At 47.1% G+C, this 19,702-nt stretch overlaps 1 protein-coding gene across 1 annotated transcript; it reads right to left on the reverse strand.

Moving 5' to 3' along the window:
* Window positions 1-336: 336 nt before the first annotated feature.
* ptk6b (PTK6 protein tyrosine kinase 6b) lies at window positions 337-19,702 on the reverse strand. The gene is made up of 8 exons (XM_086277442.1): window positions 19,082-19,702; window positions 6,678-6,799; window positions 6,063-6,223; window positions 5,769-5,934; window positions 3,692-3,853; window positions 2,376-2,557; window positions 2,144-2,297; window positions 337-1,153 (listed from the first exon to the last, which is right to left on the reverse strand). The coding sequence occupies exons 1-8, from the start codon at window positions 19,486-19,488 to the stop codon at window positions 960-962; spliced, it is 1,548 nt and encodes a 515-aa protein (XP_086133568.1). The 5' UTR covers window positions 19,489-19,702; the 3' UTR covers window positions 337-959.

Consider the following 19,702-nt stretch of genomic DNA (forward strand, 5'->3'; position numbering starts at 1 on the left):
GTTGGTGAAGATGGTAGTGGTGGTGATGGTGATGATGCTGTTGGTGATAATGTTGGTGATGATGGTGGTGGTGGTGATGTTGGTGGTGATGGTGGTGGTGGTGATGATGGTGGTGGTGGTGATGGTGATGATGGTGTTGGTGATAATGTTGGTGAAGATGGTGGTGGTGGTGATGTTGGTGAAGATGGTGATGATGGTGGTGATGGTGGTGGTGGTGATAATGTTGGTGAAGATGGTGATGATGGTGGTGGTGATGAAGATGGTGATGATGTTGGTGGTGATGGTGTTGGTGATAATGTTGGTGAAGATGGTGGTGGTGGTGATGATGGTGGTGGTGGTGATGGTGATGATGGTGTTGGTGATAATGTTGGTGAAGATGGTGATGATGGTGGTGGTGATGATGGTGGTGGTGGTGATGGTGATGATGGTGGTGGTGGTGATGGTGATGATGGTGTTGGTGATAATGTTGGTGAAGATGGTGATGATGGTGGTGGTGATGAAGATGGTGATGATGTTGGTGGTGATGGTGTTGGTGATAATGTTGGTGAAGATGGTGATAATGGTGGTGGTAGTGATGATAATGGTGGTGGTGGTGGTGTTGGTGATGATGGTGGTGTTGGTGATGATGTTGGTGGTGATGTTGGTGATGATGGTGTTGGTGATAATGTTGGTGAAGATGGTGATGATGGTGGTGGTGAAGATGGTGATGATGTTGGTGGTGGTGATGTTGGTAGTGGTGGTGGTGTTGGTGATGTTGGTGATGGTGTTGGTGATGATGATGGTGATGTTGGTGAAGATGGTGGTGGTGGTGTGAGTCAGCTGCAGTCTTTGCGGACTCTCGGTGGTTCTGCTCTTTGAAGCGCGTCCTCACTGAAGAGCTCTGCAGTCGCTGCTCTGTGTCTGCCTCTCTGCTGCCTCTCTGCTGCCCCCCTGTGGCGCTCCATCTGTACTGCAGCAGTTCAGGGTTGTGCCATCTCTAACTCATACGAGCTGCACTCCAGTTTGACCCTCAGTACCCTGAAGTCGGGCCGGTCGGCCGGCTCGGTGCTCCAGCACCGCTTCATGATTTCATAGAGAAAGTCTGGGCAGTTGGGCGGTTTGGGCATCCTGTATCCCAGGGTTACCTGCTGGTACACTTCCTGGTTACTGTAAGCTGAGGGAGGAGAGGAGGACAAGTGATGAAGAGTGCTTTGTGTTAGCTCAAATATCTGCAGAGCAGCTGAGCTGTGTCGGGCAGCAGCTCTGTAAACCCTCACCTTAGTGTGCAGTGCATCTCCATCACACAGTGACACGCCAACACGAAATCAGACAAACCTCACAAAGAAGTGCACCTGGACTCTGATCCCGCATAAAAACGGGTTTACCCAGAATGCACCGTTTGGTGAAGTTTTCAGATCAAACTTCAGGATACCAGCACTTCTCTGTGCTCCTCTGTGTCTGATAGATCATCAGAACTGGGCTCAGTCCTCAGACTGACGGGAGTCCTGCAGTGGGACTGAAACTGATCTGAGAGCAGTTTTTAATCACAGCTTAAATGTTTTTCATGTGGAGATCTGCTGGATTTATGTAGCTTTGGAAAAGCTGTAAGTGCCTCATATGTATGTGAAGGCTGTAATTCTGAATACGTAGACAGTATGAAAGTCAGATAGTGGGAGTGGTCAGCTGGCTCGCTCTGGTTATTTATTCTGGTTACTGCAGAGATTCATAAAGTCCACATTTATGCACGTTTAAGGAACTCACTTATCTCTTTTCCTTGTGCAAACCGGCCAATCGCATTCAAGCACACGTGGACTGTGACATGAGCAGAGTGTGCAGCTAGAGGGCTGCACGTGTTAATAAATACTGCACGAGCTGCGAGGTTGGGGGGAGGCCACCGTTTTTCACCAAGCGCTCCTTCAGCTCCTGAAACACAGCGATGCAGCCGCGGCGCTCGCTCAGCTGTTACAGTAAAGTTTAACGTGCAGGCGTCCCTGAGAGGATTTAAAGGTTACTCAAGTTAGCAGAAGTTAGTCTGACGTGTTCGCTGCATCCAGATGAGCAGAGTCAAGCTTTTGGGATAATCACGATTATTGTGATAAAGCTAAAGACACACACGTGACGATCAAGACATCAGTAATTGAATGAATCTCTCTCGTGGACTAACCTGGGTAAGGAACTCCTCCACGGGTGATGATCTCGTAGAGCAGAATGCCAAAAGACCAGACGTCGGACTTGATGGAGAACTTCCCGTGGCTGATGGCCTCGGGAGCGCTCCACTTGTAGGGAATCTTTTTGTCTTCTGAGATGTAAAACGGCTCCTGAAGGGAAAAACAAGACTCTGCCGTCAGAGCTGAGCCGTGCTCCACTTAGAGATCGACAGCTCCTCCTCCGCTTACCTTGATGACTCTGGCCAGGCCGAAGTCGGCCACCTTGCAGATGTAGTCATGTCCCACCAGGACGTTTCGAGCCGCCAGATCTCTGTGGATGCTGTTCATCTCCTCCAGATATGACATCCCATCAGCCACCTGGCCTCCCATGTCAACGAGGGATGCGACATCTTGTATTTGGCCCTCTGGACCTGAGTGAGAGAACGATGCAGATGAAGTGAGTGCGCCGGTAAGTAAAAGGTCTGAGTTTATCGAACACCCATCTCCTGCTGCTGATTCAGTGGACAGTGGCCCCTTCCCTCCCCACACACAGTCTGACTGTCTCCCACTCGTCAAGCCCACCTGTTGAACAGAAGCGCCTCTCCACCCAGTCATGGAGGTCCATCGAGTTCCAGAAGCCCGACCACGGGTTCTGGAACTCGATGGTTCTAATTCTCCACCTGAACGTCTCTGGATCAGCAGATGGAGCTGCTCCACTGAACACCAGAAACTCCAAACCACCATCAGTACCTGCTCCAGATTTCATCCACTCAGCAGCTGTTACAGGAGCTCGGTGCTGCATTCACGAGCTCCCCTGAGGGTCGGATTTCACAGGTTGGAAATCGTTTCTCAGATTTAAGTGAAAATTGATCATGTGTTTGTATGTTGATGCTCAGCTGCGATTTCCTGACAGATAATGATTTAATATCGCTGTCTGCGTGTGGGGAAACTAGCTGTTATGATCATAATGAAATGTAAGCAGAAAGGAGTTGCACTAAGTTTCATTCTAAACAGAAGAAATAAAAAAATAGATATAAAAATGCAGTTACAGCGTTAAGGAGATTTTAATGAGATTAACGCCGACAGCATTAAAAAAAAAATCTAGGTGGGAGATATCACCAAAGGTGGTGGAGGATAACAAGGCTAAGCTTCTGGGGGACTGCCGCTGGGACAGATGTGGAAGATGGACAGATGGTTCCAGCGGTAAGAGGAGGGTCAGGAGCTGTAACCCAGAAACTGGGACCAGATCACAAACATGATGTCTCAGGAATATAAAATTGATTTCAGATATGTGAAATCTATATCTGAGATATCTCCCTCCCATACGTTTGTGACTTTGCTGAATATAAATATACGTGTGTAACTATCTGGCACGTTTCCGAGGCTTTGCAGCAGCTGGCAGTTTGACAGCTGTTTGTTTCCCTGAGAACAGACAGAGAGCGCCCCCTGCTGACCGCCCGCTGAGCTCGATGCTGAGGCTGTAACCATAATCAAAGCCCTCGCTGTCCAACGTTACACAGCACACTGAACTCTGATCTTTCACTGGAAACAAAGCTGAGGTTTACTTCTGAGGAACTTGAGCAGGCTGCCCTTCTCCATCAGCTCGGTGATGATGTAGTACGGCATGGTCGCCGTGCACACGGCGAACAGCGAGATGAGGTGACGGTGGCGCAGGCGCTTTAGGATCTGAACTTCCCCGTGAAACTCTTTGTGGTTCAGCTCCGAGTCTGAGAGCAGGACAGAAATAAAACGGCGAAAACAGACAGACGAGAAAAGAGGAAGACGGGTGAGAGAAATGACCTGAAAGGCACAACAACTGTACTCAAAGGTGGAAAACATGACACTGTAATTATAAAGAGAAATGTGCCTCTTGTCTAGATTGTTGTTGGATAATAACAAAGACTGTATTAAAAAGATGATCAGCACGACGCTGGTGGATCATTCAGCGTGTTACTGAAGGACCAGTTAATGACTGGGGTATACGAAGACATTTAGAGGGAGGCGCGCTGAGATTTCGGAGACCCCTCTCTGAGAAATGCTCGGCTCCGCCTGAGCCGGATGTTTCAGGAAGATTTCTCTTTCCTGATTTTGAAGCTGAGCTTTGAAAGCCTCACTGAGCAGCATCTCAAATTAAAGTCCTGAGAGCCTGACCCTTACTGTATCGTTGCTGTAGGGCTCAAACATTTAAATGTACCGTATGCAAAGCAGACAACAGCGGGAAACAGCCGGTTGTTTCCATGGAAAGTACTATTGGATAGTTTGCCCAGCTTATCATGGAGACCAAACACCAAACACGAGCTCTGCTTTAGAAACGTGGCGCTGGTCTCCCGCAGCATCGCTTGGATATGCAAACCTGCGGAGCGTGCGAGCGCCTCTTTCTTTGTGATGCTGTTTGAACCGATCCTCGGAAAGAGCTCGAGTGGCTCGTCGATGTCGCCCTGAAGTGCCTCTCACTGTCAGCTGACCAATCACAGGCCGGCCCGTCCTCATCTCCTGCAGCCCCTGCTTCACGGCACGGAGCTGGTTTAGAAACGGATGCATGACAAGACTCAAGCGTCTAATGTCACCATAACTTTGCATATTTCTATCATCTTTGTTTCAGTGTTTTAACCTGAAACATCAGCTGCAGGTTCCAGAACAAGAACATTTCTAACGTGCTGAGAAGTTCACCTGCAGCTCAAAACCTGCCCGGAGTCACTTATGCCAGACGTTTCACACTTTATAACTCAAGCGGGAGCCTGCTCCTGCTCCCGCGCTCCTGCTCCCGCGCTCCTGCTCCCGCGCTCATGCTCCCGCGCTCATGCTCCCGCGCTCATGCTCCCGCGCAAACCTGCGTCGGGTGTCCTTGCGCCCCGCGTTGAGCTGATCAGGCTGACCTTCGGATCACGTTTAAAGTAAGGTGACGCGTTTTTATTGCGGCAGCCTGTAATTCCGTCTCTTTCAGCCTGTACGCCGCCATTATTCACACGCCGGGTGAGTTTCCACGCTGGGGCCCTTTCCCACTTTCTTCCTATTTTGGCCACACTACATTGTTACTCTTGGCCTTGCAGGTGAGATGCGGGCACTACGGTAACCCTGCAGGTTCAGAGGCTCCGACTGCGGCGTGACGCACATTTATCCGATGCCCAGGAACGAGACCGGGCCTGTGGTCCAATCACATCGAGGGAGGGATCTACAGCTGGAAGAAGACGCATTTCTGGAGCCGCAGACTATTTGATGACTTTTTTGTCTTTTATGTCCACCTGAGTGTAATTTTCTGTGGGTTTTGGGTTGTTGGATGGACAAAAAACAAAACCAACTTGTGTGTCTGTGAAAGCATCAGAGGCATCGTTCAGCATGTGTTCACATTTGTCTTTGAGTTTCTCTCCATCCTTATGATGTCTTATTGGCCGGAGGTGCTGCTGTTTCCGGAGGAAGGAAAACTCTCACTTCCTCATGACAGAAATAAAATTCTTCACCGTGTGTTTCGTTTGTAATGTGCTGTCTGCATGAGGGTCAGCGTGCTGTCCTCAGTGTTTCCACAGCCGTGTTTAATGTTTTCAGTCATGTTACAGCACTGAATGAAAGGCGGGGGGCGGGGCTAATGACGGCTTGAAAGCGTTTGAGCAGACTTGTGTTTGTGAGCAGCAGAAAATAAAATACCGCTTTTCAGGATCTTGATGGCGACGCTGATGTGGTTTTTCCAGCGGCCGCGGTAAACATCAGCAAAGAAGCCGCTGCCCAGCTCCTCCTCCAGCGTGAACTCCTCCTTCGGGAGCTCCCACTCGTCCACCGTGAAGTGGTTCAAATCCTGGGTTTCTGGCCTTTTCTGATGGAGGAAACAGAAGCGTGCACCTCAGACATTCACATCCATGCAAAACTAAAGGCTGCTCCCGGCCAGCGGCCCCGTCACAGACACAAGAGGAGCGAATAAATGATGGCGGTATGAAGACTCACCTTCTTGCAGGGCTTGCCCAGCTGGCCGGTGGTGTTGAGGCTGTTGGCGCAGTAAAAGTCGACCACGTCGATCAGCGAGCTGAAATGATGCTTGGGCTCGATGTGGAAACCATCATCTCCTTGGTGGATCTTGAAGTGCTTCACGCGGCTGCCGGATCGCACTACAGGAAGACGGACGGAGTCAGAGACGAGTCTCAACAGGACACGAGACCTCATTTTTATTGCTACGGTTATTTTTTATTTCTGCTGTCATGACCTCAGAAAACAGAAACTAAACATCAGTGGAAAAAGCACAGCTCTCAGTGATAATCTCAGTTATAATGAACACTGCAGCGCCGGCTGCAGAAACGATTAACCAATCAGCTCCCTGATGAACCCAGAGACTCACCTGGCTCAGGTGAAAAAGTGTCAAAATCACAGCCCGTTTAACGCTGTCTCTGCTAGGCCTGGTTTTTATTGGCTGATTCAACCTGTTACCTGTCGACAGTATCCACCTTTGGAGCACATGTTCACTGCATCATCTCAGTGCTGACATGAGGAGGATTCGTTAGAGCCTCTGTTGGGGTTTTCTGTAGCCCCTCCTCGTGCTTGTAAAGGCCCTCCCTGTCCACTTACCTGACAGGACGTATCCGATGTCGTCTTTCTCGCTCTGCCGGACGAGGAAGGCTCCCTCTTCGTTTCCTGGGGCCATCAGGTGATTTTGGGCCTCGAAGCGGCTCAGCTTCCCATAAAACCATCTGGATTGAGACAGAAAGATAATTATCAGGAGCTCGCTGTGCAGGTTCAAACCTTCCGCCTGATGTTGTACAGCACGGACAGATGCTAGCTAACATTGGGCTCTCATTAAACCTGCGGCAGTGACCTGAGGCTGAAAGCTCAGTCAATTAAAACATGTCTTTAAAGAGGAGAGGATGCATGATTCCTCTGCAGTCTGTCGTCACAGGTTCAAATCTGCGACCATAACAATGAACAGAAGTAAACAGTCAGAACTACCGTCCACGTCCAACCACAGTGACAACAGTTTCCGACGGCTTTGTTTGCATCATTTGCATCTTTTCATTTTTACGGTTGCAGATTTGAGTCTGTGGTAATAAAGAGTGCAGACAAAGACACTCCTGTTTCAGCTCATTGAGGTCTGCAGCATTCGTTCATGCACAGCTCTCTGAGCTCTGCACTTCGGACCGTCGCAGCCGTTCAGTTGGAGATTTGCTGCTGCGCTTGGATCGTTGTCCTGCTGATGAGCCAGTTTGGTCCAGGCTGTGGGACAGACGGCCTCACACTGACTCCAGCACACAGTGGTACAGAGGAGTCCACGGTCCGCCGAGGAGGTGTTTGGGTTCCTCCTTTGTACAGATGCAGCTTTACAAACCTAAGCCGTGCTCCTGCAGCACTTCCAAACAGCTACAGTCATTCAGTTTGTTTCCAACTGTGTTGTCATGCCCTTTAACCTACTCCTGTGAGGACTGTTGTGTTAACACATCTGAATGTTTCAGACCTGCACACTGCAGAAACCTCTGCTTCATGCTGTGGGCGTGGAGAGGTGGCCTTAGTTTCTCACTTGACTGAGTTAAAAATTTACACAACAATAAATTTTAAACTCCTGCAGGATGTAAACACTTGAGATGAGGTGTGTCAGTTTACTGTTTGGACCGGACCCTGGTGTTTATTATTACCTTCTTATTATTCGAAAGATTCAGGAAAACAGAGTTTGAGTAAAACTATGTTTGGGTTGTAACGTAGAGTTCGGTGGTCTTAAAGAGGCATCGCTATGAGCTGGATTGTAGAGACTGAGCACCTCCTCCAACAGCACCCCGTGTTCTTAAAGTAAACAGCTTTACAAAATAAAACGACCGCGCTCGTCTGAGACCGGACGATACTGGAGACAGCTCCTTCTTCTTCAGTGTTTAATGGCAGCTGGTCCTTGTACATGCAGTGCTGCCATCTTCTGTCTTACACTCTTAAATCTTATTGCTTATTCCTGCGTCTTTCAGGATCTTACAAAGCTTCAAACGACGCGTCGACTATTAAATTAAATTTTGATAGTCGACTAATCGTGGCAGCCCTAGTAAACCGAACCGGTCCTAGCACTGAACCCTGTGGAACTCCATAATTAACCTCAGTGTGTGAAGAGGACTCTCCACTTATCGAACGCTGCCCCGGTCTAACATGCCAAGCACAGAGATGAGTGTGCGTGCTGATTTTTCCCCATCAGTAAATGCTGTGATGGCAGCGAGCTAAGGCGAGTAACTGACATTAACTTTCTACAGTAACAGCTAACTGTAACTTTGAGCTCGATAGCATCGTCAATCAAAACTGCTCCCAGCAAACACAGATGTTTACGTCAGCGCTGCAATTTCCACCAACCAAACAACTTCTACTGTTACAACTTGCACATTACTTTTCTCAGTTTATATACGCCAACTTTTTGGAAGTTACATGTCTACTTTTTAATGCACAGGTACAATCACACAATCTGCACTCTTCTAATGATTCTAGATATTCTTAACTATTTAAACATCGTTCAGTATCCTGCTCTGTTTGCACACTACAACCTGGGTTTGCCACTTATCTGTAATTTAATCTTAATAACTGTGCAGTACTCTGCTTTGGTAAATACCGGTGTCCTGTCCTGTTTGTATGTGTTTTTTTGCAACCAAATTTCCACTTGTGGGACAATTAAAGGATTATTCTATTCTATCATGTCCAGGTGAGCTTTACCGACCCACAGGTATACGGTGTACACACTGCTCCCTGAGCTGCTGGACAACATACATGGCATACAGCAGGGTCATGTGACAGAGCCTGCGTTTGAGCTGCACAGACACTCCAGCAGAAGGATGATTGCTGATCGTGTAACAGCTGCCTGGGCCACTGACGGGCCCTCACATTGAACAGTGTTTGATATCAGCTAGGATTTGATTTCTAAACATTTTGCCACTGGCTGCATTCAATTTAGCTTCTTCCAGTTTCTCAGTGTTGGGAAAGAGTTCACCACGATCATTTACTGGAACCTTTAATGGATCTGAGCCCAAGCTAATCCAGTTTGAATGGCCTCTGCTTTCTGTTCAGTCAGCCAGAAAAGCGAACAGTACTTTCTGAGGTGAGAATCGGCCTTTAGGTTTGGACCGAAACTTTCCGAGATTCAAGCGAGACATTTTTTATTTGATTTGTTCTGAGTCTGATTAAAATAACCAGGACATGAATCAATAATGAAACTGATGTTTGGCTGCAGCTCTGCTAGGAAAAACCAAATAAACCACATGAGTGAAAATATGCTGCTCAGCTGCGAGCTGGAAGGCTTTGCCGAGGAATGATAACCTAAATTTGTACACATGCCGTTCATGCTTTAAACAAAATTATCTATTCATGTCCACATGTTGTGTTCCTTTCACACTCTGGTTTGGACTGCATGCTGTTTGACCTCACGGCTCTAAGCTTTGGCTGTGAAACATTATTTAATCTGAGAGCCGTGTGACAGTTTCAGGTTTTGAAGGTTGCACATCTTTGCTTTGTGCCCTTGCAGGATATAGTGATGGTAAAGTCAGTACTGAGGGTTTATTGGGAGAGCAGAGAAGCTCTATAATTAAACGGAGCAGCTGGTGACATACGGGAATAGCCACACTTTGCACACTTCCCATTCTGCTGAAGCAATAAACTGTGAGTGAGAACGGCAAAACGAGAAGTGGTGAGCTGACCGTCGGTGTGTGCGTCCCAGTTTGCATCACAGCTGAAACACAAACACGGGCTGGTGTGATGTAAAGCTGTGACATTTCTCATGGTGCTCACAGCGTATGGGTCAGTCAGGATCAATAAAGCTGCCGCAACCACAAAAATAAACGAGCAGCACAAAGTGCGACGTTAGAAAGACGAGCAGCTCGCTGGGGTTTTATCACACTGTAAATAGAAGATGGATGTAACTTGTTTATACGTTCACATTTTGAAGTCTCAGTCCATTTCCAAAGGTGAACACGTTTGGATGAGTGGGTGGAGCGCTAGGTTATCAGCTGATGCTATCTGGGGCAGCACAGACTCTATGGGAGCATCACTCGGACACCTGCTGATCCATAACATCCAATCAAAATACTAGAATTTCACTCTGCAAACTTGGAGCTCCGCCTTCTTGGATGTGCTGTTAGTACTGTAACCTCACAGCAGCCATAATACTGGTCACATGATGTCATTAATAACTCAGAGGTCTGACTAAAAGCCTAGCAGACAGCTAACAGCTACAGCTACAGCCGCCTGTGTCACCTCCACCTGTCAGTCAATGAGGCCACGCCTCATTAATGCAAACTCGAAGAACAAAATATCTCCAGGGACCAACAAGTTTGTGCATCAGGCTGCAAACATGTTTGTTTCTGCTGCAAAGTGTTAACATGAGAGACTCGCTGGAGCCCCTGCTGGACGTTACAGAAACTGCAGCCTTTGAAGCTTCAGTTTTTGTGTTTTTTAAAAGGTCAAAAACATGATAAACAGCATCCAAATATTCATATCAAATGTTAAAAAGCTGAGCATTAATAACATTTAACCTTCATAATGTGAACTGTTCATTTTTTCATCTAAAGCAGAGCTGTCAAAATCCAGTCCTCGAGGGCCGCTGTCCTGAAGCTTTTCCAAAGCTGTCCCAACACGTCGGCTGCATCCTCCGGAGGCCGCATTTGAAGGCCGATTACGTCACAGCCAGGCGACGAAGGCTGTCCCAAGTTGTCGACTATGCGTCCTCCTTTTCCCTGAATTTGAAGGATGGGTCAGGTGTGTCCTCACACCTCACCCAAATTCCAGTTTCCAACAATGGCGGCGCTACTAAGTTTTAAAATTATTCTCATTAATCTTTCTGGCCGCAAAATAAACTTTTAACATATATTAAGGGGAGAAAGTAGCTGTGTAAACATCAAATATCTGCTCAGTTTATCAAGACATCGCATATTTGCAAAAGTGTGCGCCGACGTCTTTGGAGACGTCTGTTACCCACCCGCTCGATAGCGAGCCGGGGGGTTCAATGGTCACTCCAGCCGGCGAGAGCAGCGGACTCCCGGCTTCATCGTTTTCAGACCCCCGCTGTCTTTCGCTACTCAGGTTAAACATGATATACGTCACTCGGAGAAATTAAAAATGTAATTGTTTGCCTTTTTTCAGTGTTTTGTTTGTTCCGGAGTAAATCGGTTTGGCTGAGATCAAAGTTATTAGATTATTAGATTAAATAAAACTTTATTAATCCATCGGGTGGGTTCCTCCGGGATTTTTCACACAGCTGAATAAACGTCAAACAGAAAACTGATTAAACAGAAGAGTGAGACGGTCGAGAGTTTCCTCCAGTGTCCTGTTATATTTTAGACAGCACGGAGCAGACGGCGAGTTTATTAAACTCCACCCACACAGCGGTGACGCAGATCTGAAGGCTGGACCGTCCCATTTCACAGCCTCGCACTTCCGGCCTTCTCGGTCTTCGAAGGACCCGGCCCACATAGAACGCGAAGGCGGGCCCTTCGAAGGACACAGCCGACGTTTTGGGACACGGCTCATGTGTCCCTGCTGCAACACACCTGGATACAATTAGTAGGTCATTACCAAGACTATGGAACCTGACTGCATGCCGAGGTGGCAACCCCGAACCCTACTCAAGTAAATTTAAATATAAGTGTTTGTAAAAAAGTACTTTTATTGCACCGTGTTCAGTCAGTCATGAGCTGCTGTAACATGAATGAAGTGGCTGAACTGCACCTCAGCATGCGGTTCTGTAGAGTCGGGCTAATGACCTACTAATTGTATCCAGGTGTGCTGCAACAGGGACACATGGAAACGTTTCAGGACTGCGGCCCTCGAGGACACCGGTGACCTAAAGCGTCTGATTAGCGGGGCTGCTGTTTAACCCCCCATGCTGACTGCCTGCATCTTTTCACAGAAGTGACAGGAAAGCAGAACTTACAGAAACTTCCACTTTTAGGCAGAGCTGTAAACAAGACGCACATGCACACTTCACTGCAGTAGAAAACAACCGTTTGACTCCCAAAGTGTCTTTTTACAGCGCTCTGCTTCACTGCTTACCTCAGTTTTACTAATGCGATAAAGGATAAATGTGTGATAAAGGTTAAAGGAAGCGTTTACAGTGCTGCGAGTTCCTGGCAGGTAGGTGGACAGTGTGGACTCTGGCTGATAATAAAGGTGTTACACTGAAAAAAAGGCCATGTTGGATTTACTTGATTCAATAGTGGCTCAGGGGGTTGGGAATCGCATCTGTAACCGGAAGGTCGCCGGTTCGATCCCTGGGCTCTCTGTCCTGGTTGTTGTGTCCCTGGGCAAGACACTTTACCCTACCGCCTACTGGTGTTGGCCAGAGGGGCCGATGGCGCGATATGGCAGCCTGGCTTCTGTCAGTCTGCCCCAGGGCAGCTGTGGCTACAACTGTAGCTGCCTCCACCAGTGTGTGAATGTGAGAGTGAATGAATAGTGGAATTGTAAAGCACTTTGGGTGCCTTGAAAAGCGCTATATAAATGCAATCCATTATTAATAGTGGACATTGGTTGCACGCAAACAAACAAACAAGTTAAATCAACACAACTTATTCATATTCAATAAATTTTGTGTTCATAAAAGGCGATTGAAACATGTTTAGATGGAGTAAGTTGAGCTCTTGGAATATTTTAATCCTCCACAATGTCATTTTATTTCAACACTATTCAATAACTTTTAACCCAGTACTAGTTGGTCACTTAAATACTACACGTTGTCTTCATATTACATAATGTTCAACAAAGTCTAGAGTCTGGTTACCATAAAAAGTGAATGGATCTACAACAACTACCATCCTGGTCTTTATCCTGGTTGCAGGGGGGCTGGAAATAACCCTGAAGTGATAGTTACAGGGCAGGGTACACCCCGGACAGCTCACCAGTCTATCACATAGAGACAAACAACCCTTTGTGCCAGATTGTGGGTTTGAACCAGGACCTTCTTACTGGGAGACAGCAGCACTAAGCACCATGCCACCAATACAGGCTCATCAGAAGTAGGAAAGCTATGATTTCAAGGCTTGATGCAGAATTTTCTTTACGTTTTTGCCCTTGACAGGTTAAACCACAGTAAGCAGCAAACACGTGGTGGGTGTGTAGTTGTCTGCCTCTTATAACTCCAGTGATTTTCCTGCAGTTTGACATCTCAGACTGGGACACATTGAAGGCTGCTTCTAACAGCTTGGACGAGTTTACGGACACTGTCACCTCCTATATCCACTTCTGTGAGGACAGCATTGTGCCATCACACACCAGGGTGAGTTATAACAATGACAAACCCTGGTTTACTCCTAAACTCAAAAAACTGTGGCTGGAAAAGAGAAAGGCGTTCAGAAGCGGAGACAGGGACTGCTACAGAGAGGCCAAGTACAGGTTCACTAAAGAAGTGGACATTGCTAAACATCAGCACTCTGAGAAGATGCAGCAGCAGATCTCAGAGAATGACTCGGCCTCTGTGTGGAAAGGTTTTAGGAATATTACAAACTACAAGCCTAAAACCCCCCACTCCACTGATGACTTGCTCTTAGCCAACACCCTCAACGACTTCTACTGCCGTTTTGACGAGCCATCAGGCAGCCTTCACACCTCCAACGACCCCAACAATAGAGGCACTTTGGACACTCATTCCCCCACCTCTCCCCCCTCCATAGAGCCATCACCACCTTCAAACCGTTCACCTACAACACCCCCTCCTCACCCCACACAAAAGAGGATTTCACACCACCTCCTCCCACCACAACTCTTCATATTCATGAAGCAGATGTGAGGAAGCAGTTTAAGAGTCTGAATGCTCGAAAAGCTCCCGGCCCAGACGGCGTGTCTCCTGCCACCCTCAGACACTGTGCAAACGAGCTGGCCCCAGTGTTTTCTGGCATCTTCAACTCCTCACTGCAGGCATGTCATGTGCCTGCCTGCTTCAAGTCCTCTACCATAATCCCTGTCCCCAAGAAACCTAGGATCACTGGACTAAATGACTACAGACCCGTGGCTCTGACATCTGTGGTCATGAAGTCTTTTGAGCGCCTAGTTCTCTCCCATCTCAGGACCCTCACGGCCCCCCTCCTGGACCCCCTGCAGTTTGCATATAGAGCCAACAGGTCTGTAGACGACGCCATCAACATGGCCCTACACTTCATCCTGCAGCATCTGGACTCCCCAGGAACCTACGCCAGGATCCTGTTTGTGGACTTCAGCTCTGCCTTCAACACCATCCTTCCAGACCATCTCCGAGACAAGCTTTCCCAGATGAATGTGCCTGATCCCATCTGCCGGTGGATCACTGACTTCCTGACGGACAGGAAGCAGCATGTGAGGCTGGGAAAGAATGTCTCGGACTCCCGGACCATCAGCACCGGCTCCCCTCAGGGCTGTGTTCTTTCTCCTCTGCTCTTCTCCCTGTACACCAACTGCTGCACCTCCACCCACCAGTCTGTCAAGCTAATCAAGTTTGCAGATGACACCACCGTTATTGGGCTCATCTCTGACGGGGACGAGTCTGCCTACAGGAGGGAGGTTGAACGTCTGGTGTCTTGGTGCAGCCACAACAACCTGGTGCTGAATGCCCAGAAGACAGTGGAGATTATTGTGGACTTCAGGAAGCACACAGCTCCACTCCCCCCATCATCCTGACTGACACCCCCATCACCTCTGTGGACTCATTCCGCTTCCTGGGTACCACCATCACCCAGGACCTGAAGTGGGAGCCCACCATCACCTCCGTCATCAAGAAAGCCCAGCAGAGGATGTACTTCCTGAGGCAGCTGAAGAAATTCAACCTGCCAACACGGACGATGATGCAGTTCTACACTGCAATCATCGAGTCCATCCTCACCTCCTCCATCACCGTGTGGTACGCTGGAGCCACTATCAGGGACAAACAGAGACTGCAGCGTGTTGTGCGCTCTGCTGAGAAGGTGATTGGCTGCAGACTCCCATCTCTGCAGGACCTGTACACCTCCAGGACATTGCGGCGTGCAGCTCGGATCTCAGCTGACCCTTCTCACCCTGGACACAGTCTGTTTGACCTGCTCCCCTCAGGCAGGAGGCTCCGGTCCATTCGCACCAGAACCTCTCGCCATAAGAACAGTTTCTTCCCCTCTGCTGTTGGACACATGAACAATAACCACATGATTGTCCCCGCCACTAACACATGACCCTACGCTGTGTCACTGCATCATTCCATGTTTGCACTGATCACCACCTGCACTCATGTATATATCTTTCTACGTAGCACTCTTAATTCTTATTCTCATGTATATATCTCATGTATATCTCATGCACATATCTTCCCACGTAGCACTTTTAATTCTTATCCCTACTTTTATTTTTTTCCATGTCTATTTAAGTGCTATTTATGACAGCATGTTTGCACTGAAGCACCGCAGCAATTTCCTAATGTTGTAAACCTGCTCAACATTTGGCAATAAACCCCATTCTGATTCTGATTCTGATTCTCATGTGATTTTGCGAATTTCATGAGTCCAGCAACGAACCGCTCTTACTAGATTGTATGATGTCATCTCAACAAGAACAAATTAAGTTGTTGAATTTCATGCAGATGCTACATGATTTTAGGGCTGAACGATATATCGCATTTGCGATAATATCGCGACATGATCAAGTGCAATTTTCTAACCGCAAAGGCTGCGATTATACTGCGATTATATTATACAATTCATGGGCTGCATCCTCCTGAGGCCGCATTTGTAGACCGATTACGTCACAGCGACGCGCCGAAGGCTGTCCAAATTACTACCATATCCCAGAATTCATAGCGCGGCCCAGCCAAACTCCAGTTTCCAGCAATGGCGGCCGCTACTGAGTTTTAAAATTACTCATACTAATCTTTCTGGGTCACAAAATAAACTTTTAACATATTTTCAGGCGAGAAAGTAGCTGTGTAAACATCAAATATCTGCTCGGTTTATCAAGATATCCCATATTTGCAAAAGTGCTTCGACGTTTTCGGAGACGTCTGCTACCCACCAGCTCGACAGCTAGCCGGGAGCTCGAGGGTTACTGATGCGGCCGAGAACGGCACAACTCCCGGCACATCATTTTCAGATCACCGCGGAGTTTCGCTGCTCGGGTTAAACGTGATATATAAGTCACTTAGACAACCTAAAAATGTTATTGTTGGGCTTTTTTCAGTGTTTTGTTTGTTCGTGAGTAAATCGGTTTGGCTGAGATTAAAGTTATTAGATTAGATAAAATAAAACTTTATTAATCCCCCGGGTGGGTTCCTCCTTGGTTTTCACACAGCTGACTAAACGTCAAACAGAAAACTTATTAAACAGAAGTATGAGACAGTGGAGAATTTACACCAGTGTCTGGTTATATTTTAGATAGCAAGAAGCAGACGGCCGAGTTTATTAAACTCCACCGAGACAGCGGCGACGCTAATCTGAACTAGACCGTCCAATTTCACGCCTTTAAACTTTAAAGGCGTGTTTGTGTGTGTGTTTATACAATTGCTATTATGTTTGCACTTTATGTGTAATGTTACTGACTGCAGAGATCAGTAAGATGTGTGTATTTTTTATTTATTAGTTTTATTTATTTAATATTATTTTTTAATTGAATGACTGTCTAGTAGTTCACAGATGTTGAAAAACTGAGTGTGGTAAAGCCACTGATTTTGTTTATGTATATTTCTGCAATCTGCACATTGTACTGACTTTCATTTTAATGTTTACACCAGGGTTCCTTGTCAGCACTTTATGCTCAGATGTTTGTAAGCTAAAAATAAACTATTGTGTATGTTCAAATATACTGTTGTGATTGAAGAAGTTAAATAAAAATGTCAGTCATCAATTCATGCATCACCTCATGTCATCATAACAGAGGTCTGTCTTCCAGGAAAGAACAGTTTAAAATTAATGTAATATAGTATTGGCCATACTATATGATGTATTGCTTGTCTTTGTTTAATAATACAGAAGACAAAGACCTTAAAAAATCATCGCATATCGCATCGCAATCGCAATATTGGGGCAAAAAATCGCAATTAGATTATTTTCCATAATCGTTCAGCCCTACATGATTTAATTACGTTCACCATAGAAACATGGAATTATTTAGTTCAAATTACAAGTTTGGATCTTATGCATGTAACAACCACCCAATTTGATTTTGGAGGTCGACTCACGAAATTCACAAGATCACATTAGATGTCAAACCACAGGACAATCAGTGGGGTTACAAGAGGAAGACAACCACACCACGTGTATGCTGTTACTACTTCTTATGGTTTAACTTGTCAAGGACAACAACATAAAGCATCATCAAGCATAGCTTTCCTACTTTTGTTAAGTCTGCATTGACACATTAATGCCATGGTGGTTCGTGCTGTTGCCTCAGAGCAAGAAGAGCCTGGGTTCAAATCCACAGTGTGGTGAAGTTTGCAGTGGGTTCTCTCTGCGTACTCTGGTTTCCTCCACAGTTAAAAGTCATGCAGTTGTAAGGGTAACTGGTTATTCTAAATTACCCAAAGGTGTTGAAGTGCAAATGGTGTTTGTCTCTGTATGATTGACTGGCGACCTGTCCAGGATGTACCCTGTCCCTCTTGCCCTATCACTTCCGCAGCCCAGATAAAGCTAAGAAGATGGGTGGATTGGAAGTTGCTGTAAATCCATTGATTTCTTTTGGTTGAACATTATGTAATATGAATACAACATGTACTACAGACATAAGTTACCTTTCATTCATTCAACAAGATTATCATTGGTGTAACAAACAAATATTTTACTAGTTCGTGTAACAAGACTGACTTTTGATGTGCCAAAGTGTTTAAACAAGATAAGACGGATTTAAATAAATTTAATTAGACTAACGTGGTGCAAACATGTTGATTGAACAAAAGTCAAATTAATTGAATGTTAATGTTAATATTATGTTAAACCTACACACATATATCGTGTTGACACAACACAATCAAGATGGATTAATATAACATGATTTGTTTAGATGGAATATAAGTGGCAAGATAAAATTACGTTCATCCAATGACTTATTTTTTTGAGTGTAATGTAACAACCACCCAATGTCCTTTTTTCGGTAAACCAAAAAAAGTAGAGACGGCTACTCGACTTGACTGAGGCGGACGTCTTCCTCAAACCAAAGCGCGCGAGACTGAAATCCCGGTGTCGCGGGATTTAATATTGCGATATTGACTTCACTCAAACATGATATGAACAACTTAATCTAGCTCTGCATATTATGTAGTTTCTACACTATATAGTTACACTTAACGTTAAAGCATGAGGCACTTGTGTTAAATACACGATGCTTACATAAATCCACGAGCTGGCCAGCCCCCTTTTTTCAGTGTACACATCCTGATTTATGCATCTGCAGCTGGAGGCACAGCAGCCTCGTGAACATAATAAAAAACGTGATTCTGAATGTGAATGAATTTCTGCCTTTAAGCTGGAAATCTTCTAGCTTTCCTGTCAACACCTTTACCTGTTCAGTGACATATTAATAGGAAATTACTGTGACACGTTTTCAAAGTATACACTGAATGTACTTGTACATTCTTGAAATACCACTCTGCTGCACTGCGTCACATTTCCAGTGTAAACATTTAGAAGCTTGAGTGTCTTCCTGTTGTACTGACTTTATGATGAATCATATGATGCTGTGTAAATAAAGGTGCCCCAGTGTGGAGGTCATTAAATCCCCTGCAGCTGCCTGCAGCATTAAATCAAATCATGGATGATTTTACTGCCGCACTTTGTGCTGAAGCCTTGCTCCTGTTGGGTTTGAGTGTAAACTCTGAGTTGGACAGGAGAGGCTCACAGATGAGACACCTGAGCTGTCTACACTCGGGGCTGGATCAGGTGTGTTACCCCTGAAACGATCCTGGAAATGTCCTACTCCCTCTAAACACCTGCTCTACTACAGACACGCCGCTCACGTGCTTCTGTCTATCGCGGACACCGGGATGGCCCTCGGAGCTCCGAGGTCAGAGCTGCTCTCTGGGAGCCGTCAGAGGAAGCTGCACTCACGGCTGCACGTTGATGGACTCTGCCCTCGCCAGGTAGTTGTTGGGGACGATGCCCTGCGCCACGACGTGCCCGTTGCGGTCGATCTTCCGCGCCGTCCACCAGTCTCCGCTGCGGCTGACCACCCTGAACAGGTCTCCCTCCTGGAAGGACAGCTCCTCCTGGTGCCGGGACTCGAAGGGCCACATGGCCGTGTAGATGCAGCTACCCTCGGAGGCGGTCTCCTTCGGGGGCTTCGGGGGCGGCGTCGGGGCCTGGGGCTGCTCCCCGTCGCTGCAGGTCCCTCTCCGTCCTCCTCCATCCTCTTCTTCACCTCCTGCTCCCGCTGGCTGAGGAGCCTTCTTGCCCGTGAGGATCCTCTCCCACAGTGACTGCAGGCAGGGGCACGCTCTGCGCAGACACTCACCCATAGGTGACCACGAACGGCTCCGCGCGCGCTGTGTGTCTCCGCAGCTCGGCTCAGTCAACCCGCCACACCTGTCCGACAGGTGCAGAGCAGGGAGCGCGGAGAATGTCGGGAATGCCTGCGCAGGGAACGGTGCGGTGAAACTGTACTGAGCGAGCCCACGGAGGGACTTCCTTTAGTTACAGAAACCACGGGAGCCCCGCCCCCAGAGGGTGTCA

This window comes from Aulonocara sp. 'chitande type north' Nkhata Bay, linkage group LG20, assembly GCF_057382095.1.
Source record: "Aulonocara sp. 'chitande type north' Nkhata Bay isolate Kocher_YH1m ecotype deep benthic linkage group LG20, A_spYH_male_GT1.1, whole genome shotgun sequence".
Lineage (NCBI taxonomy): Eukaryota > Metazoa > Chordata > Actinopteri > Cichliformes > Cichlidae > Aulonocara > Aulonocara sp. 'chitande type north' Nkhata Bay.